The sequence below is a fragment of the Nycticebus coucang genome, chromosome 7 (assembly GCF_027406575.1).
Source record: "Nycticebus coucang isolate mNycCou1 chromosome 7, mNycCou1.pri, whole genome shotgun sequence".
Lineage (NCBI taxonomy): Eukaryota > Metazoa > Chordata > Mammalia > Primates > Lorisidae > Nycticebus > Nycticebus coucang.
The window spans coordinates 75,513,802-75,533,327 of NC_069786.1; the positions used below are offsets into that span (position 1 = coordinate 75,513,802).

At 41.7% G+C, this 19,526-nt stretch overlaps 1 protein-coding gene across 1 annotated transcript in view; it reads right to left on the reverse strand.

Annotated features, from left to right (window-relative positions):
- Window positions 1-1,443: 1,443 nt before the first annotated feature.
- CCDC141 (coiled-coil domain containing 141) overlaps window positions 1,444-19,526 on the reverse strand; it is a 211,299-nt gene continuing 193,216 nt past the window's right edge. Inside the window, exons 24-25 of the mRNA XM_053598213.1 lie at window positions 4,335-5,182; window positions 1,444-2,184 (exon numbers count right to left, since the gene is read on the reverse strand). Coding sequence (XP_053454188.1) covers window positions 1,917-2,184; window positions 4,335-5,182 — 1,116 coding nt within the window. The 3' untranslated portion in view covers window positions 1,444-1,916. The remainder of the gene's footprint in view (window positions 2,185-4,334; window positions 5,183-19,526) is intronic.

The window sequence follows — 19,526 nt, forward strand, 5'->3', positions numbered from 1 at the left end:
TGATGGGTCAGAGGCTTCCTGGGGGAAGTTGTGTTTCAAATGGAACTGCAGGATAAGTAGCAGTTAAGCCTCACGAACATAGGTAGAATATATATAGTAAGGGAATTCTAGGAATCAAGGCGGGAGAGAAGAAGAACATGAATTTAAATGTCATTTTGGTAGGGACAAGGTGGGGGTGGTGGGGAGAGGAGAGGCTGAGTTGGGGATGCCAGGTATTAAAAGGCCTTAAGCAGCATATACAAAATATTTGAAACTGGACAAAAAGGATTGGAGAGTTAAGAGACTATGAGTTTCCTAGGATGCTATGTATGTATGTTTTTAATAGGTGTCTGTCACAATTTGGAAGAAAATTAAGAGATTTAATTTTTTAATTAAATTGAATATGCAACACAAGGAAGAACATGCCAACTTTTTACTTGACTACACATTTTCACACCTTCAGATAACATTCAGTAACTTTTTATTATCGACTTGAATATATTACCTTGAAATATTTTGATTATTTATAGACAGTCTTCCAGCAACATAATTCCTTCCCTTCATCAAAAGTCTGTAATGAATTATTCTTTCGACTAAAGTTTTTCCCTAACATGACAAGACTACATTTAAAATCTAAAAAACAAATGCTTCTTTTATTCATGCTTATTTTTTAAAGGGAAGCGAAAAATGATTTTTTTCTAAATAATGCATTTCAGAACCATAGAGCTTTAACATTACAGTGAAAATTATAAAAAAATAGAATCCATCCTATACCATCTTACTACAAGTCCCCCCACCCTGTTAGAATACTAAGTTAGAATACTAAGTGTATTCTCCTGAGTTTAATTTCAAGTCCTTAGAAAGGATGTAGTCTTAAGAAATTAGAAAGGAATTTAAGCTCCAATTCATAAAAGATCATTTCCCCCCATAAGAATAGTTGAAAATTACATACTAACAGCACTCCTTTAATTTAATATTCTAAAGTAATAGCTTCTAAAAAAAAAAAAAGAACAGTAGGCAGGAGGCCAATGTGATGGAAAAATCACACTAAACAATATAATTACCCTTAGCCCTCATGGTGGGCTTTCCATTTTCCAGATCTTTACAAGACACAAAATAAAATCTCTCAATTGCCCAAGAGGTAGATGGTGAACTCCTTTGTCAGATGGGAAACTGAAGCAGTGAGATGCCTTACCACAGACTGTAACAGTGGTTAGCAGCAGAATTAGGATTAGAAGCTGTAGGACCTGGTTGCAGCTGTAAATGTGGCTGCCCAGGCACTTCATCAGAGTGGCAGGGGTCATGGGGGCCCCTTCCTGCAGTCCGTGTTCCACCTCGCTGCATGACATGCAGAGCTAATGGAAGATGGAGGCTCCATCTAAAGTTGATGGCACCTCTGTTCTCCAATGTCAAACCCGTGAGATCAACATGGGGAATGATCATTTACAGTAACACCCACAGACTCAGGAAAAGTGAGATCAAGACATGAAAAAGGAAATTAAAGAACAGCTAATGCAACAATACGTCAGTTCAAGTTTCTACTGTTATTCCCTACAAAGAGAAGTCTGTGTACAAGTAAAAATAAATGATCGAACAATTGGATTTGAAATTTGCCTCCCATCTTTAAGCTGATGTCAGCCTTTATCCACGTGCCCTTAGAGTGGGAGGGAATAAACATGGTATAATTTTTCTGTATGTCATATAGGACACATCTCTTTCTACCTAATCCACTGCATATAATTTACCAAGTTCCTCAGCTACGTTACACGCTAAAGAAAATTTTATTACTTCACCCAGCTTTGGTATTAGCCAAACCAGCAAGAAGGCCAGGCTGGAGATACACTTGATGGGGGATGCTTTGCGGGAGATGCAGAAAATAACTCCTGCACTGTTCTGTAGGTGCACGAGAAAGGTATCCATTGGTGCTAATAGCACAGTTACTGGGTGAGAAACCAGTACATTAGGGACACGCTAACATAGATGACACACAGCGTTATCCAGTTTACTCTTGTGATTGGCGGCCTGCGGTTACCTGTCACGTGGAGGATGGCATTGGAAGAGAGAGTGCCACTAGCGTTTTGAGCCCGAGCCACATAGAGGCCGGCGTCTGCCTTGCATACCTTCGTAATGAACACCGAATGCCTTGTCTCCTGGTGTACAACCTGTAAGTGCCCATCTGCGGACAATTTCCGGCCCTTCTTGTACCTGAAGCAGAGAGTCAGTTTTGAAAGTCAGGATTGCTCTTCATTCACATCATTTTCAAGTCTAATCACTTTTGCGAACAGGCCCATTATCACTGCAATGTTCTCTAGGATCAGCAAGTACTTTGCAGGCATAACCAATTCCACTGGGGTTGTTTATCTTTCAAGCAGAGGTTGACAACTGGTGGCCAGAGGATTGCTTTCACTGGCTCAGACCATGGTTTTGAAAAATCGAATTTTTTGACAGTCTTTAACAATTAGAATATCACTTATGAAAATTCAGATATTAAGCTACTCTATAGAAGCCAGACCATCTGGTCACACTGGGCCACCATTTGCTCATGGCAGTGATTGCCTATATTTGGCTGCTTTATTCTTTCAGTCACTGTGGAACAGCAGCTGTGATTCCTTCTCAGAATTTGCACTGGAGTGAGACTCACTCACCTGCCCGTGATATTCATACTACAAGACCTACATGATAGATGTGCTGTCTCCGAGATCAGTACTGATGCATTATCTCCTGATGAAACGGGTTCATTTAATTTTTATAAATGAATTGCATTAGAAGAAAGTGCTTCTAATTACAAAAGGAATGTCTGCAGCCGGATTACGGCTGTTAATGACATATTTCTACAAGTTTCCCATGAAGATGAACACTTAGCGACATTTTTATAGAGCAAATAGCTTATTTTGCATGTTTGAAATTCTTGCTTCTTTACTTCTACCCACACTCTTTCACACAGGAGTGATGATAAACCTGAATTTTCTGCTGTTCCCATTGCCTAAATGACAATTTTGCATCTTTCTGGATATCCTAAGAATATATGATTCTCTAATAGGTTGTCAGTTGTTAATTGAGCAAAATTGTAAATCTGAGGGCAAAATATTTCTTCATACTCTTGAGATAATTCTCCAACAGTGTCTGTATTGCTGCAGCGCTTCTTCAATCATATATACCAGTCGAGTCATTTGTCATGTGTACACAAACGAGAGACACTTCAGGCAACATTTTTCTTTGGGATGAACCAAGATTTAATCATGAATTAAATATCTTTTAAATTCATAAATATGAAATTCCTGATTTGTAAAAAGCATGCATTTGTAAAAGCAATAAAGTAAAACAAAAACCACGAGTGGCTGCATTATAGCAGAAGTGTAGTTTCTCTGAATAATTTGAGAAATCAAAGTTTCTCATCAGTTCTTTAGATAACCAGTTCACACTTCAAGTACCATCAGTGGACACACATAATACTTGAAACTGTTGATTTAATACCTACAGAAGTATTATGATAAATAAATATTATTTTACTTATCTAAGTTCGTAAGTATAAACTCACTCTCAAATATTTGTAACTTTGTCCCAAATAAATCTAGCTAAGGATGAAAAATTTCTACCTATTTAAAGCAACCAATATATTGAAAAAGGTAGAACTGTTTAGGTTGTCAGCAATGGTAAGTGATTCAAAACCCGTCTTCTACAGTTTACTTTTACTAAAACAGATAGGCTAAAAAATAATGATGTCTCCGGAGTGAAATCATATTGTTCACAGCTCAGTTATTACACTACTTTTCAAAAATGGGTTTATTGCCTGGTACCTGGAGCAACTGTGAAAGAAATATTTTTATTCCACCTCTTACATCAAACAAATACATAAAAAGAAATCGTAATAAAACAAAAAAAAATGACAAAATGGTGTGTGTGACTCTGATGGGAAGATGGAAAAGATGAAATAGGTAAGTGAAAGGAAAGGGAAAACCCAAATTCTTATGTTTTTCGAAATGTGTAAGGAAAGCAAACTCTAGCAAATTTCATGCTTGTGTAGAAATAGACAACAGGAAAGAATCGTAACCCATGAAGTTTAGAAACATGGAATGTTAAACTGAAAGAAAAACAAAAAACAAGCATGGCCAATTCCAGCACTTTGGGAGTTTGTTAAATTATTGTTTTATATGGTTACTTTTTCTTGTTAAGGGTATCAATCATGCTTCTTCTAAAGTAGGAGCTGGGGTTGGTGCGAGATCGAATCATGCAGAACCGCAGTGCTGTAGAATATTAATCGCTAGCCCTAAACTTTCAAGTCAGTACCCACGGACTGGTTTTTCCCCATGACTCTCTTTATTTCTATTTATGACCTGTCATTATAGGCTACCCACCATGTCAGTGTAGGCTCTGGAAATCCTGTTACTTCCACTTCCAAAGTCACTGGAGAACCTTCTGTAACAGTGACATTAGACAGGCGTCTGGAGAAATTAGGTGCCTGGTCAGCGAGGCTGACCACGCTGTTCTTTGCTGATGTGCTTTTAATCTCTTCTTGGGGAACCGTTTGCCTCTGACAACCCCGGTTGGTGCCTGGTTGAAACCTTAGGCCTGAGAATGCACTGGGGGAAGCATGCAGCCTAGCTCGGGTTTTAGTGATGTTATTCTCAGCATGCATTTTCTCCTGGGTCTCCGGAAAATGGCCCTGAGCCTGCGGGTGCTGCTGTAAAGCTCTCTCATGCGCTTCACTCCGCATGCTCTCTGGATGTTTTGCACTACTTTTGTGCAAGGCAGTACTCTTTTCCAGAAATCCTCCAGAGGTTAATGTGGGCTCAGCTTTGAGTTGGGGGTAAGGCCTCTCAAGATGACTTGAAAATATTTCTCTCTTTTCATTGCATGCATCAGTAAAAGCAACAGGAGGTGGGAGAAGGGATTCCTGGACCTCCTCTGCACTGCTGGCTCCCGCCTGCCGCTGGTGGCTGCTTACGTGAAGGTTCACGGAGGAGCTGGGAGGCTCCTCCACCTCCATGTCAGACGGTGTAAGGGGGGACTCGGGGCTTCCTGGGAGTGGTGGCAAGGAGATGTCATCAGGTGAGACACAGTCATATTCTGACAGCAGATCTTCCTGTGGGAGAGGGCTCTGGATGCTGTCCTCTTTGGCAGTGGACAACTGCTTCAGGTCCCCGGAAAGCCCATCTGCCCCTGTTCCATTGATGGGCAAAACGTTTGCCACCTGCAGCTGCCCCTTCAAAAGAGAAAAGCAAAGCCTTCCTTAGTTCTCAGTTTTCTTTTTCCAGGTTCAATTAGAATGGAGCTCAACTTCAGAGAGACAACTTAGAAAACCTACAGTGAGTCAAAGCCTCGGGGCCTGGAGCAAGGATTTCAGACGTGGAACCGTTTGTCTGATCTGGGCACAGTCCAGTCTCATGACCAAGGAATCATTATCAATATTATTATTATTTTTGTGGAGGCCAAAATATGAGATTTTATTTTCTGAAATACAATCTATAGATTTGGGAATAAAGCCTTCCATAGAACAAAAAGATGATTTGGCTTTTATATTTTTTCTTTTTTTAAATTAATTTTTAATTAAAATAATAACTGTATACATTTATGGGGTACAATGCAATGATTTGGCATACAATGTGGAATGTTTAAATCAAACAGATTAACAGAGCCATCACCTCATGTACTTATTTTTTGTGGTAAGACATTTAAAATGTACTCTTAGTTATTTTGAAATATACCCTCGCATCACGCACATTACCTCAGGCCTCTGAACCAAATGTAGCAGACCTTGTGAAATGGAAGAGAGGCTGGACTGAATCACCATCTTTTATACCATGATCTGAGGAGTCACCTCTACCAGAAAATTCTGCCTTGGTCTGGTTTGTCTACACTCCATATGCACATACAGAGACCCCCCGGGATAGGGGATCCCTCAGACCTTCCCAGAATAACCCCTCATCTCTGTCAAGAAAGCCATTCTTTTTTTTTTTCCAGTTGTAGTAAAATATACATAACATGAAATGTTCCATTTCTTCAGTCATGTTGTATACTTGGAAAAATAAATGTACCGTTTAAGTATACAAGTTCAGTGGCATCAAGTGCATTCATGCTGTTGTGCAACCATCACCATCATCCTCTCCGGAGCTTTGTCATCTTTCCAAACTGAAACTCTGTACCTACTAAACACTGACTCCTCACCCTCTCCCCTTGCCCCTGACTCAGCTCCTGGCAGCCACCATCCTACTTTCTGTCTCTACGAATCTCATCCAGATAAAATCATTCTTAACGACTGGTTTTATTTTCTTAAAGACCCTTAGTTTTATTCTTATATTGAAAAAACACTTATTGAGCACCATGACACCTGTGTACTAGATACTGCTCTGGGCATTAGAGGAATAGGTTAGTGAGTAGGAGCAGACACAGTCTCTATACACATGGAGACAACGGCCTAGCGAAGGAGGTAGACGTTAGTGGAATAACCACGACCTGGCCTTTCACAAGGGAGCACACCAAGATACAATGGGGGAGCACCTGCCAGTTATCTCTCTGCCCTGCTGGGAGCTGTGAATGCAGTCCATACTTATCCCTTGCTTACACTGTCCCAGTCTTTCTCCCTACTAATCCACGGCCATCTCTGGTTTTAGAGGAGACTCAAATGTCCCTTGAGGCAGAGACTCAAAGGAACATTGATTCTAAAAGGTTATCTCATCTACCCTGAGCTGCTGGTTTTATATTTCCTTTCTGTACCTTTGCCCAGCATTTCGGTGCACCTTTGCTTAATCAGTGTGTACTGTACTGGTTTGTAGCCTATGGCAACTGACACACACAGGAAAGTCATGTCTTGTCTTGACTTTGAGTTCTTCATTTTAGCCTAGAGTCCTGCTCTTGGCATACACTTTGTAAGTGATTTTGGAGAAAATAAATGCAATTTCAGGCTGAAGAGCAAAAGCAAAACAGTGTGGTCTTTTGACTGTTCCGCAGAGATGATCTCCCCTCAGAGAAGGCATAAACCCAGCTTAGAGGTAGCTGTTGCTTCTGGCCATTTAGCAAGAATTCAAATTCTGGTTTTAAAACCTAGATATTCTTAGATGCTCCTTTCATTACAAAAAAAAAAAAAAAAAGACTAAATAAACACATGTGCATTGGGGAATGCCCTTTTCACCTTTGGCCACCCTGCCATAGCTTGGCTGCCCCACCCTCATGCTTCCTGAAAGTAGAGACCTTGTTTTACTTCTCATGGGAAGTTTGATCCAACCTCCTCTTCAGTCTATGAACCTCCTCAAAGACATTCCAGCAGCTGCTATTTGAACACTTTTTTTGAAAGGGCACTTTCTTTGAGAATCTTATGCCTTACTTGTTTTAAGAATGTCTTCCTATATGTAGCAAGACCTGTGTTTTCCACCAATGGATCTGACTTGGCTTCCTGAAGCTGCCCAGAAGTCCAACTGCTCCTCAATTTTAACAGCTCTTTGACTATTTGGAGAACCAGCCCCGCAGCTTCTAAATCTCTTTTTATGTACAAAACATTCTCTTCCTCTGCCTTACCTTCCTTTCATCATTTTGATCATCTTCTGGGAGGTCCAACTCCTGCCTGGCTTACAAATTCCTTCCTAGGAGAGCAGGGACATTTGTTGGCCCGAGGGCCATCAGGGTGGACTTCTTAATGAGTTCTTTAGGTAACCTATGCCTCTCCACTGAAGAATAATATTTTAAAATTGTCTGAAAATTCACAACAGGCTTAAGGGAGAAACTTGAATAAAGGTCCAGACCAGTCTCCTCAATATTCAATCCTTTCTGAGGAGGAATTTATCTACTTGCTGGGTTGGTAGAAGGAACTGATGCCCTCTCTTTTGAATTCACTATGCACCAAATGGGTGTGTTCAGATTGGTTCTAAGGCATGAAAATCCACTGCAGGTATCCTGTGGTGTCTAGATGTGCACCCAAGTGGACAGCTAGGCAAGTCTATTGAAATCAGATGTGACGTTTTAGGAAACCCACTAGAAAAATCCAAGCTATGTCCTCCAATCCAGCTTTTGCTGGTTGCTGGTTCCTGGCTTCTGTGTTTCAGTTGGTGCCAAAGACAGAAAGGGAAGCCAAGGATATTATTTTTATATTTTTTTACAATTTCTAAAATAGAAAAGTACATTCCACTGAAAATAAAACTACCAGATAATTTATACTAGTAATAAGACAGAGAGAATTGTCTCTAGTCTTTTTCTGGAAACATTTCAACTTATTAATTAATATGCTCCCTCTTAAGTATGTTTGCTTCTAGGATCTATTTACTTTCCATATGGCATGTAATCAGTGGGATCATCATCTCCTTGATCTATACGATATGTTTTTTTTATTAAAATGATCATATTAGTCCTTTTTCCTTGTTTATTTTTATAAGGACCACATAGGATAATTGATTCATACTGAGGCTTTAGTCAACTAAAATGTCCTACCTCTTCTGACCATTAATACCATTGATAAAAATGTTGAACACGCAGAGTTCAGAACAAAGTCAGATACGTATCTCCCCAGGACCGACGGCCTTCCAGGTTGACGCTGATGAACTACTGAGCATGTGGGTACAATTATAACCTGACCAACCTCTCACTAAGTTCACATTTCCCTATTTATCTTAAGAGAGTATCATAAATGTATTTATCAAACGACTTCTGGAAATCTCAATAAATTAGGCCTGTGTTACTAACCTAGAATTACCCATTAAATAATCATCTCAGCAAACAAATTTGGGTGAGTTCTATATAAATGTTTTTCTGAGGAAATCCACTTGTCGCTTTTGCTTTTATTCTAAAATGCAAATAAGCTTTCAGTTTTTAAGTCATTATGGACTTCTATAGAAATTTATTTTAAAACTCATTAAACTATTGTTTCCAAGAGCTATCTAGTTTTCAGTTGCAAAAAGCGTACCCCAGGCCGGGTGCAGTGGCTCACGCCTGTAATCCTAGCACTCAAGGAGGATAGGCAGGTAGATTGCTTGAATTTAGGAGTTTGAGACCAACCTGAGCAAGAGTGAAACCCTATCTCTGCTAAAAATAGAAAAAAATAAAAACTAGCCAGCATTGTGGCAGGCACTTATAGACCCAGCTACTTGCAATGCTGAGGCAACAAGATCTCTTGAGCCCAAGATACTGAGGTTGCTGTGAGCTACAATGATACCATGGCACCGTACTCAGGGTGACAGAGTAAGACTCTGTTTCAAAAAAAAGTGGTACACAAACATTTACACATGCCAACTACTTTTTCATATTTCCTCACCATAAAAACTATCTTTGCTATAAGAAACAAAAATGTGTGTGTATGTCTAGACAGGGGTAAATAAATCTATGTATCTCAGTAGAGATAAGGGAATTTACATCAGTCTAATGAGTTCTAGAAAAATAGCTGGAAATGCTAATCTAATTCACCAAAACATAGCTTACCTCTCAGCCTCTTTCTATTATCTATTTTTTTATCTTTTTGCTGATTCCCACCTTCTAAATATATGAATAACCTATGCTTTTGTCTTTAAGTTCTCTAATCTCCACTGTATACTTTCTCTCTAAAGGATTTCAACCACCTTCATAACCTAAGGATCAATTAACTTTTAATTAACCCTAAATCTACAGCTTTAAGTCTTATCTCTGTCATGATTTCCAAGCTTTCATTTCCATGCATGTACATGATCACTTGAATTTATGTTCATTGTTACATAGGTAGCAGAGGGTCTGGAAGGGACAACATGATGACATTAGTTTACATCCGTCCAATGAAGTGGCAGAACAGATCCTCAAAGTACCTAGGACAGGGAACCACCTATGGGGTAAATTTAAAGGAACACCACTTTACCTGCTAAAATATCTTCACAACTAATAGTTTTACTTTAGGGTAAATAATATTTAATGAAGATAAGTGAGAAATAAACAAAGAAAGCTATTGAGCATAGGGCTTGGGCTCTGAGAGGCATTTCTGAAGACCCTCAGCAAGAGCTTGAGGCGGCCAGGGGGTGACTTGATACCTATGGGCACTTTGGCCAGACAAGATAAAAGAGAAGGGAACAGAAAGGAGGTAAAGAAGAACACTGCCCCAGGGAGGGTGGAGCAAGATGGTGGCTGAGTAACAGCTTCCTTGCAACTGGACACGGTGAATCTGGGGAGATAAGACTCCAGGCATCTCTGGCTGGTGGGATCTGCCTATAATCATCCCTTTGAGGATACAGAAAGTCAACAAGGGACTTCTGGACCCCAAGAGGAGGACAAAAACAGTGGAAAACTGGCAAGTGGTTGCATGTGTTCGATCGACCTAATCCCACTGGCAGCTGTAAGTACAAGCAGCAGTGAGACTGCAAATTGGAAAGGCCTTCCCTGTGATCTGTTTCTATGTTTTTGGACTTGGCACTCAGTTGAACTGCTTTGGGGAGAGCTTAAGCAGGAGTGTGGAGAACTTTGGGCATTCTCTAGGGCCCCAGACTGAGCTGCTAAGCCGGACAGAGCTAATAGTGTTCAGCTATGGGCTGCAGGGAGCCATTGTGAGAGAACTGCCCTGGCAAGCTCTGCCCTCAGGGTCACAGAGCAAGGATTAGTCGGGAGCTAGTAACTTAGTGACTGAACAGCTTAAAGGCAGGGACTGAGCTGCCTTACAGCCTTAACACTCAGGGGCAGAGTGAGACCAGTTTTGGCACACTAGAGCCACGGGCTGTTGCCCTGGGTAGAGTGCCATGGTATTACAGCTCATAGCAACCTCAAACTCCTGGGCTTGGCGCTGCCCAGACCTCCATAAGAGCTGCGCCGTGACCCCCAACCCGCGACCCATGCCCACTGGGCCTCTGCATGCCCTGACCAAGAACTGAGGGAGTTGTGCAACACTGCGTCCTCCCTCCTGTACCCTCCCTGACTCCACAATGGCCCGCTTGTCTGGCCAGGGACTCTGGTAGCTACCTGCCCTCCGGAGCCCTCCCTGCCTCTGCGCAGAGCCCTTCTCCTAGCCAGAGACTGCTGGAGCCTTGGGCTATCTGTGCCAAAGTCACTGGGCACCAGGCACTCCCAGAACGGTGTGCACCACCTCCCACCATGTTGCTGGATCTGGGTGTGTCACACTCCGGAGCTGCTTCCACAACCAGAACTCCCTGGCTGGGGCAGCCCCAGAGGAACTACACAGGGTCACTCCCTACAAAGATCCAGCAACAATAGAGTGTTCCTGCTGGGGTCTAATCTTGGAGAGAAACCTCCCCAACTCTGAGGATGGCGAGAGGCAATGGTGAAAAACAATCATGAGGCAAAATCAACAGAAAAACTCTGGCAATATGAATAATCAGAGAGGATCAATTCCCCCAAGGATCAATGGGGCAGACACAGCACAAGATCCCATGCACAAACAAATAGCTGAGATGTCAGAAATCGAATTCAGAATCTGGATAGCAAATAAGATCGAATTAGAATTCCAAGCAGTAGCCCAAAAGATAACTCAAGAATTGAACAAATTCAAAGACCAAATGACCAAAGATTTCGACACATTGAGACAAGAAGTTGCAGCCCTCAAAGATCTGAGAAACACAGTAGAATCCCTCAGTAACAGAATGGAGCAAGCAGAAGAAAGGATTTCTGACATTGAAGACAAAGCATTTGAACGCTCCCAAACTCTCAAAGAGAAAGAGAAATGGAGGGCAAAAACAGATCACTCTTTCAGAGAGCTCTGGGATAATTCGAAGAAAACCAATATTCATTTTATAGGGATCCCCGAAAGTGACGAAGTGGTTTCACAAGGCACAGAGTCTCTACTCCATGAGATTATGAAGGAGAACTTTCCAGACATGCCAAGAGACTCTGAAATTCAGATAGCAGACAGTTTCAGAACTCCAGCATGACTCAACCAAAATAAGACATCCCCCAGACACATCATAATCAATTTCACTAAAGTTAATATGAAGGAGAAAATTCTGAAAGCAGCCAGACGAAAGAAAACCATCACCTACAAAAGCAAGAATATTAGAATAACTGCAGATCTTTCTTCTGAAACCTTTTAAACTAGAAGAGGATGGTAATTGACTTTTAATCTCCTAAAACAAAATAACTTTCAACCCAGGATCCTGTACCCAGCTAAACTGAGTTACGTTTATCATGGAGAAATTAAAATACTTCAATGACATTCACATGTTGAAGAAATTTTCAAAAACTAAACCAGCTCTCCAGGATATTCTCAGACCTATCCTCCATAAAGACCAGTGTAATCCTCCACCACAAAAGTAAATCCCCCACCTAGAAAATTTTGATAAAATTCCAACTTCACTTGCAAAAGGATTAAAAATGTCCATCGGACTCTCGAAAGGCTTATCAATATTCTCAATTAATGTGAATGGTTTAAACTGTCCTCTAAAGAGGCACAGGTTGGCTGACTGGATACAAAAACTCATGACAGATATCTTCTGCATACAAGAATCACATCTTACATTAAAAGACAATAGACTCAAGGTGAAGGGATGGTCATCTATACTCCAGGCAAATGGAAAGCAGAAAAAAGCAGGCGTTGCAAGCCTATTTGCAGATGCAATAAGCTTTAAACCAACCAAAATAAGGAAGTATAAGGATGGACACTTCATATTTGTTAAAGGTAATACTCAATATGATGAGATCTCAATTATTAATATTTATGCACCCAACCAGAACCCACCTCAATTTATAAGAGAAACTCTAACAGACACGAGCAACTTGATTTCCTCTACTTTCATAGCAGTTGGAGATTTTAACACCCCTTTAGCAGTGCTGGATAGATCCTCCAAGAAGAAGCTAAACAAAGAAATTTTAGATTTAAACTCAACCATTCAATATCTGGACGCAAAAAGACATCTACAGAATATTTCATCCCAACAAAACTGAATACACATTCTTCTCATCAGCCCATGGAACATACTCCAAAAGTGACCACATCCTAGGCCACAAATCTAACCTCAGCAAATTTAAAAAAATAGAAATTATTCCTTGCATCTTCTCAGACCATCATGGAATAAAAGTTGAACTCAATAACAACAGGAACCTGCATACACATACAAAAACATGGAAGCTAAACAACCTTATGCTGAAGGATAGATGGGTTATAGACGAGATTAAGAAGGAAATTACCAAATTTTTGGAACAAAACAACAATCAAGAGATGAATTACCAGAACCTCTGGGACACTGCAAAGGCAGTCCTAAGAGGGAAATATGTAGCATTGCAAGCCTTCCTCAAGAAAACGAAGAGAGGAAGTTAATAACTTAATGGGACATCTCAAGCAACTGGAGAAGGAAGAACATTCCAACCCCAAACCCAGCAGAAGAAAAGAAATAACCAAAATCAGAGCAGAACTAAATGAAATTGAAAACAAAAGAATTATACAACAGATCAATAAATCCAAAAGTTGGTTTTTTTTTTTAAAAGATAAATAAAATAGATAAACCTTCGGCCAACCTAACCAGGAAAAAAAGAGCAAGATCTCTAATTTCATCAATCAGAAATGGTAAAGATGAAATAACAACAGACCCCTCAGAAATTCAAAAAATCCTTAACGAATACTACAAGAAACTCTACTCTCAGAAATATGAAAATCTGAAAGAAATGGACCAATAACTGGAAGTACACCACCTACCAAGACTTAGCCAGAATGAAGTGAAAATATTGAACAGGCCTATATCAAGTTCTGAAATAGCATCAACTATACAAAATCTCCCTAAGAAGAAAAGCCCAGGACCAGATGGCTTTACATCAGAATTCTACCAAACCTTTAAAGAAGAACTAGTACCTATATTACTAAACCTCTTCCAAAATATAGAAAAAAAAGGAATATTACCCGAGACATTCTACGAAGCAAACATCACCTCAATCCCCAAACCAGGGAAAGACCCAACAAGAAAAGAAAATTATAGACCAATATCACTAATGAATATTGATGCTAAAATACTCAATAAGATCCTAACAAACAGAATCCAACAACACATCAAAAAAATTATACACCACAACCAAGTTGGATTTATCCCAGGGTCTCAAGGCTGGTTCAATATATGTAAATCTACAAATGTAATTCAGCACATAAACAAACTAAAAAATAAGGACCATATGATTCTTTCAATTGATGCAGAAAAAGCTTTCGATAATATCCAGCATCCCTTCATGATCAGAACACTTAAGAAAATTGGGATAGAAGGGACATTTCTTAAACTAATAGAGGACATCTACAGCAAACCCACGGTCGATATCGTATTGAATGGAATTAAATTGAAATCATTTCCACTTAGATCAGGAACCAGGCAAGGTTGCCCATTGTCTCCATTGCTCTTTAACATTGTAATGGAAATTTTAGCCATTGCAATTAGGGAAGAAAAGGCGATCAAACGTATCCACATAGGCTCAGAAGAGATCAAACTTTCACTCTTCGCAGATGATATGATTGTATATCTGGAAAACACAAGGGATTCTACTATAAAACTTTTAGAAGTGTTCAAGGAATACAGCAATGTCTCAGGCTACAAAATCAACACCCATAAATCTGTAGCCTTTATATATACCAACAATAACCAAGCTGAAAAAACAGTCAAGGACTCTATTCCTTTCACAGTAGTGCCAAAGAAGATGAAATATTTGGGAGTATACCTAAAAAAGGATGTGAAAGATCTCTACAAAGACAACTATGAAACTTTAAGAAAAGAAATAGCTGAAGATGTTAACAGATGGAAAAACATACCATGCTCCTGGCTGGGAAGAATCAACATTGTTAAAATGTCTATACTACCCAAAGCAATACATAATTTTAATGTAATTCCTATTAAAGCTTCATTGTCATATTTTAGAGATCTTGAAAAAATAATACTTGGTTTTATATGGAATCATAAAAAACCTCAACTAGCCAAAACATTACTCAGCAATAAAAATACAACAGGAGGAATCACGCTACCAGACCTGAGACTGTACTATAAATTGATAGTGATCAAAACAGCATGGTATTGACACAAAAACAGAGAAGTAGATGTCTGAAACAGAATAGAGAACCAAGAGATGAATCCAGTTACTTACCATTATTTGATCTTTGAAAAGCCAATTAAAAACACCCAGTGGGGAAAAGATTCCCTATTTAACAAATGGTGCTGGGTGAATTGGCTGGCAACCTGTAGAAGATTGGAACTGGACCCACACCTTTCACCATTAACTAAGATAGACAGTCACTGGATAAAAGATTTGAACTTAAGACATGAAACTATAAAAATACTTGAAGAAAGTTCAGGAATACTCTTGAAAGAATCGGACTGGGTTAATATTTTATGAGGAGGACTCCCCAGGCAATTGAAGCAGTATCAAAAATACACTACTGGGACCAGATCAAACTAAAAAGCTTCTGCACAGCCAAGAACATAGTAAGTAAAGCAAGCAGATAGCCCTCAGAATGGGAGAAAATATTTGTAGGTTATATCTCCAATAAAGGTCTAATAATCAGAATCCACAGATAACTCAAACGTATTAGCAAGAAAAGAACACGTGATCCCATCTCAGGGTGGGCAAGGGACTTGACGAGAAACTTCTCTAAAGAAGACAGACGCGGAGGGGAGAGAAGATGGCGGACTGAAGCCAGCTTTCAACAGAGGCTCCCGTCCAGAAGGAGAGTTAAGGGACAGGAATTTAGTAAGTATCCTGGTGGACTTGAGCCACACCAAGAGAGAAGGTTGAAGAACGCACATCAACACCGCTGATGCAAGCTGTGATCACAAGGACGCAAACAAAAGGTACAAAATCCACCACCAAGCGGACGGGAGTCCCCCTCCCCTATGAGACCGGCTCAAGAGCCCCACAATTAAACAAACGGGCAGAAATTAAAGGCCCTCCCACTACACTCCATGGGAGAGACCTTCTAAAAACTGGACCTACCTCCCCTACTGGGGTGCCGTGGCGTTCTCCTGCCAGGCATAAAACTGAATAAAACTTTAAAAATCCTCTGCCGGAAACCCTGAATCCCCAACACTCCCCTCCTGCCCACTGAGGTCTGGAGGCCTGTCCCCCAGGAGTTCGGATTCTTGAGTGATTTCTCAAGGGGAGTGGACAGTCCCTGAGTTGCGACTGGTCAGCATTGACTCTGAGGCACCCGAGTGAGGAGAGGGCACCGGGCTGAGGGGGAGTCACGCCTCGGCGGCACTTCCCTGTGGTGTGGTGCAGCAGCCCTCCCCGTGCATCAATACGGCCAGGCATAAAACTGAATGAAACTCTAGCTTCCCCCTGACTCTCACTCGTGGTCTGGGGGCCTGTCCCCCAGGAGTTCGGATCCTTGGGTGATTTCTCGAGGGGAGCGCACAGTGCCCGAGCCACGACTGGTCAGCGCTGACTCTGAGACACGCGAGCGAGGAGAGGGCACCGGGCTGAGGGAGTCACGCCTCGGCGGCACTTCCCTATGGTGCAGTGCAGCAGCCTTCCCCGGGCAACATTAAAACTGAATAAAACTCCAGCTTCCCCGCTGAGAGCCCCTACTCTCACTCGGGGTCTAGAGGCCTATCCCCCAGGAGTGCGGATCCTTGGGTGATTTCTCGAGGGGAGTGCACAGTGCCCGAGCTGTGTCAGGTCAGCGCTGACTCTGAGACACGTGAGTGAGGAGAGGGCACTCTGCTGAGGGGAAATCAAGCCTTGGTGGCACTTCCCTGCGGTGCAGTGCAGCAGCCCTCCCCGGGCGGGCAACAGTACGGCTGGGCATAAAACTGAATGAAACTCTAGCTTCCCCCCCACTCCCACTCGGGGTCTGGGGGCCTGTCCCCCAAGAGTTCGGATTCTTGGGGGATCTCTCGAGGGGTGTGGACCCAGCATAAACTGCGGCTGCACAGTGCTGACTCTGGGGCGTGAGACAGAGGAGAAATGGGTCGGCTGAGTGCCTACACCAGAGCAGCAGTTCCCTGGAGGCAGAGCAACAGCCGTTTTTTCTTTAACGGCAGAACGGCTCACTTCTGGATATTCTGAGGCCACACCCCCTGTCTCCCTGGGCAACCAGAGGAGGCCACCGGTGAGCGGGTGATTTCCTGACATGCTCACAAACCCGGGAAGCTTCCAGGGTGGGCCCGACCCAGAGAGGTGATCGGATGCAAGCCTTCAGCAGCAAAGAGGACACAAACCTCCAGCAGCAAAGACGTTTGAACTCAGAACAGCCCGTCTTCTGTAGGCGATTTCGGCAGGAACAGAGACAGAACCCCGCAAAGTTGTCTGTTCTGTTCTGTTAACAGCACCCATCAGGAACGGGGCTAAGCCTGAGTGAACACCTCCTTCCCATCACCTGCATCAAGCACTCAAAGATGTCAGGCCCCATCTCCTCCTGCTAAATAGCGGCAGTCTGCGGGGGCCTGGCAGACTTCCTTGCGATTCAGGCAGGTGCAAACCCCTAGAGTGTCTGTTCGCTGCAGGCAACTGGGTTAGCCATCTGCAGAGATACCAGTGACTGGGTCCGACGGAGGGGCAAAGTGGGGAAGGAGACGTCAACCTTCCCAGACTGCTCTGTTTGCTGAGTGGCTCCTCCTGACTCCACGCTGCACTGGGATGAGCCGTGTCAGAGGAGTCACCAGGCTCCTGTGATCCAGTTCCCAGAGACCTCTTGAACTCTCCCACCCGAGCCAGGTGCCGACTGAGACAGTTGATTTGGACCTTTTGAACTGGGCTAATAGACTGAGGACTCTTCAGGCGGTGCCCTGGGTGTGCGGTTGTAGGAAGGATTGATTCTCCTTTTCCAACTGGGGCCAGAGGGGGGCAGGCGGGGTGACTTAATTGCTGATTTTTCCACACAGCTGAGACTTCAAGCCAGAGTAGAAGTTGCAATAGGATCGAACAGAAACCAGCTGAAAACAAGACAGAACCACTTAGCTCCACCGCACAAGACAGGGCCCCAGTTTCTCAGGCCACAACACTGTACGGGCCCTTGATAAAGCCCCAGGGGAAAAATCAAAGGGAGTAAAATAACCATGGGGCGGAATCAGCAGAAAAACTCTGGTAACATGAATAACCAGAATAGACCAACCCCCCCAAGAAAAGATACGGCAGATGTGATTGAAGATTCCATTCATAAACAACTGGCTGAGATGTCAGAAATCGAATTCAGAATTTGGATTGCAGACAAGATTAATAAAATGGAATTAGGAATTCGAGGAGAAATTCAAAAGTTTTCTCAAGAATTTAACGAATTTAAAGACAAAACCACCAAAGACTTAGACACACTGAAGCAAGAATTTACAGCCCTCAAAGATATGAAAAATAAAGTAGAATCCCTCAGCAACAGAATGGAGCAAGCAGAAGAAAGGATTTCTGACATTGAAGATAAAGTCTTCGAATGCTCCCAATCTCTCAAAGAGGAAGAGAAATGGAGAGCAAAAACAGATCACTCACTCAGAGAGCTCTCAGATAATTTGAAAAAAAGCAATATACGAATTATTGGGATTTCTGATAATGATGAAGTGGCCTCGAAGGGCACAGAGGCCCTTCTGCATGAAATTATGAAAGAAAATTTTCCAGACATGCCTAGAGAATCTGAAATTCAGATAGCAGACAGCTTCAGAACCCCAGCACGATTCAACCCCAATAAGTCATCCCTCAGACATATCATAATTAGCTTCACTAAAGTTAACATGAAAGAGAAGATTCTCAAAGCAGCCCGGCGAAAGAAAACTATTAAGTACAAAGGAAAGAATATTAGAATAAGTGCAGATCTCTCTGCTGAAACTTTTCAAGCCACTAAAGAGTGATCATCAACTTTTAATCTCCTAAAGCAAAATAACTTTCAACCCAGGATCTTGTATCCAGCCAAACTGAGTTTCATCTATGATGGAGAAATTAAATACTTCAATGACATTCATATGTTGAAAAAATTTGCCATAAGTAAACCAGCTCTTCAGGATATTCTCCACAATGACCAACCCAATCCTATACCAGAAAAGTAAACTCACTCAGAAACTTCGGATCAAACTCCAACTTCCACACTGGCGAAAGGATTAAAAATGTCCACTGGACCTTTGAAAAACTCGATACCCAAAATTCCACCAGACTTATCAATACTCTCCATCAATGTGAATGGTTTAAACTGTCCTCTAAAGAGGCATAGGTTAGCTGACTGGATACAAAAACTCAAGCCAGATATTTGTTGCATACAAGAGTCACATCTTAACTTAAAAGACAAATACAGACTCAGGGTGAAAGGATGGTCATCCATATTTCAGGCAAAGGGTAATCAGAAAAAAGCAGGCATTGCAATTTTGTTTGCAGATACAGTAGGCTTTAAACCATCAAAAGTAAGGAAGGACAAGAATGGTCACTTCATATTTGTTAAGGGTAATACTCAACATGATGAGATCTCAATTATTAATATCTATGCACCCAACCAGAATGCACCTCAATTTATAAGAGAAACTCTAACAGACATGAGTAACTTGATTTCCTCCAGCTCCATAATCGTCGGAGATTTCAACACTCCTTTGGCAGTGTTGGATCGATCCTCCAGCAAGAAGCTGAGCAAAGAAATCTTAGATTTAAACCTAACCATCCAATATTTAGATTTAGCAGACATCTACAGAACATTTCATCCCAACAAAACTGAATACACATACTTC